General features: G+C 42.4%; 1 protein-coding gene across 1 annotated transcript; it reads right to left on the reverse strand. All coding sequences in view use genetic code 11, as the record gives it.

Moving 5' to 3' along the window:
• Nucleotides 1–817: 817 nt before the first annotated feature.
• Nucleotides 818–1,110, reverse strand: EGR_10945 (hypothetical protein; the record flags this gene model as incomplete). Its single annotated transcript, XM_024500194.1, has 2 exons — nt 818–1,017; nt 1,062–1,110. The coding sequence occupies 2 exons, from the start codon at nt 1,108–1,110 to the stop codon at nt 818–820; spliced, it is 249 nt and encodes an 82-aa protein (XP_024345390.1).
• Nucleotides 1,111–1,282: the final 172 nt, after the last annotated feature.

Here is a 1,282-nt window from a genome sequence, read left to right on the forward strand (position 1 = left end):
CAAATGCACCAGAGTGATGAGCAAAATGGAGCTCCAAGCCTTAGCAATCTTGGCAGTGAGCACTTGCCCACACGCTGTACACATGCTGTGCACATATCGTCTGCATCGGAGATCTCACTATCTGAGAGTCCATCCCTCTATGCCTCTGATTCGTAACTCGCCAGAACCGAGGCTTAACCATCTACACTGTTGCTCACGTCAACGCTTTTCATGAAGGCGTGGTTCGCCGCAGCCGTGTGTCTCATCAAACAAAAATTGTTCTGAAACTGCCATCACTTAGTCATTTTGGTAAGGTTCAAATCTATTTGCACTTATTTGTCTCCGTTAGGTGTATCCGAAATCGGTAACTAGTCAAATCTCAATGTCAGGTGGTTCTTATGTTTACCGCAGAGAAACCGGCAATTTGATTTCCAAACTTCACGTAGATGTTCGTTTCCTGTGCTCAAGTTTTGATAAGCATTATCCCTTCAATAGGGTCAGTTTTATTTTGAAGTTTACTGCGAAGAAACGGAACTGTTACTCATCTCCTGTAAAAATACATGCAGCCAAGGGCTTGGCTAGCAGTCGGCCCTCCTTCTAACAAATTTATTTCCTTTTCTTGGAAGTACTTCAAATGCAGGGTTACCTTCATGAGACTGTTTATTTGACAAGGCACTGGTTACTGTGACAAATCAGCATACCGTGTCCTTTTGGTGGAGCTCTAGTCACTAAGTTTTGTGGGTTTTGCGCGGTTCATCACGAGCCAATGGGAAGGTTGGAGTTTTGCCCTATTCCATGTGCTAAAATGTTGCGATTGGCTGAGAAGATGGTGTTGGTGCTAGTTGTAAGGCAACTGCAAGCCTTCAGTAGCATTTGCACGTGTGTACAAATATTTCCAAAGGTGACGTAAATTTAAAACAGTACGGAACCTCCATTGATGCTTGTTTTTGATACTCAAAAGCCAAACAGTGTTAGGGAAAAGGAACTGAAGCTTTGACAATGCATTACTAAGTGAGATCAAGTTATGAATATCAAAAGCTATTTTTAGCGAGGATGGCAAAAGTGTTTCCAAAAAAGTGGACTAGTAAAATTATGCTTATTCAGCGCTAATTTTTGCAGGTTTTGCATCATGCGTAATATCGCAGATGTCTTTGCCGTTCTCACTGTGGAGCTGTCAACTCACTCCTCATATATCCCTTTATACCTCAGCTTTGCAGATCCCAATTTGTCAAATATCGGCTGCTTTGCATACGTCAAGTGTTGATGGGCACTAAAATAACAGTGGACCTGAGCGGCTAAAAAT

The sequence above is a fragment of the Echinococcus granulosus genome (genome assembly GCF_000524195.1).
Source record: "Echinococcus granulosus chromosome Unknown EG_S00309, whole genome shotgun sequence".
Taxonomy (NCBI): domain Eukaryota; kingdom Metazoa; phylum Platyhelminthes; class Cestoda; order Cyclophyllidea; family Taeniidae; genus Echinococcus; species Echinococcus granulosus.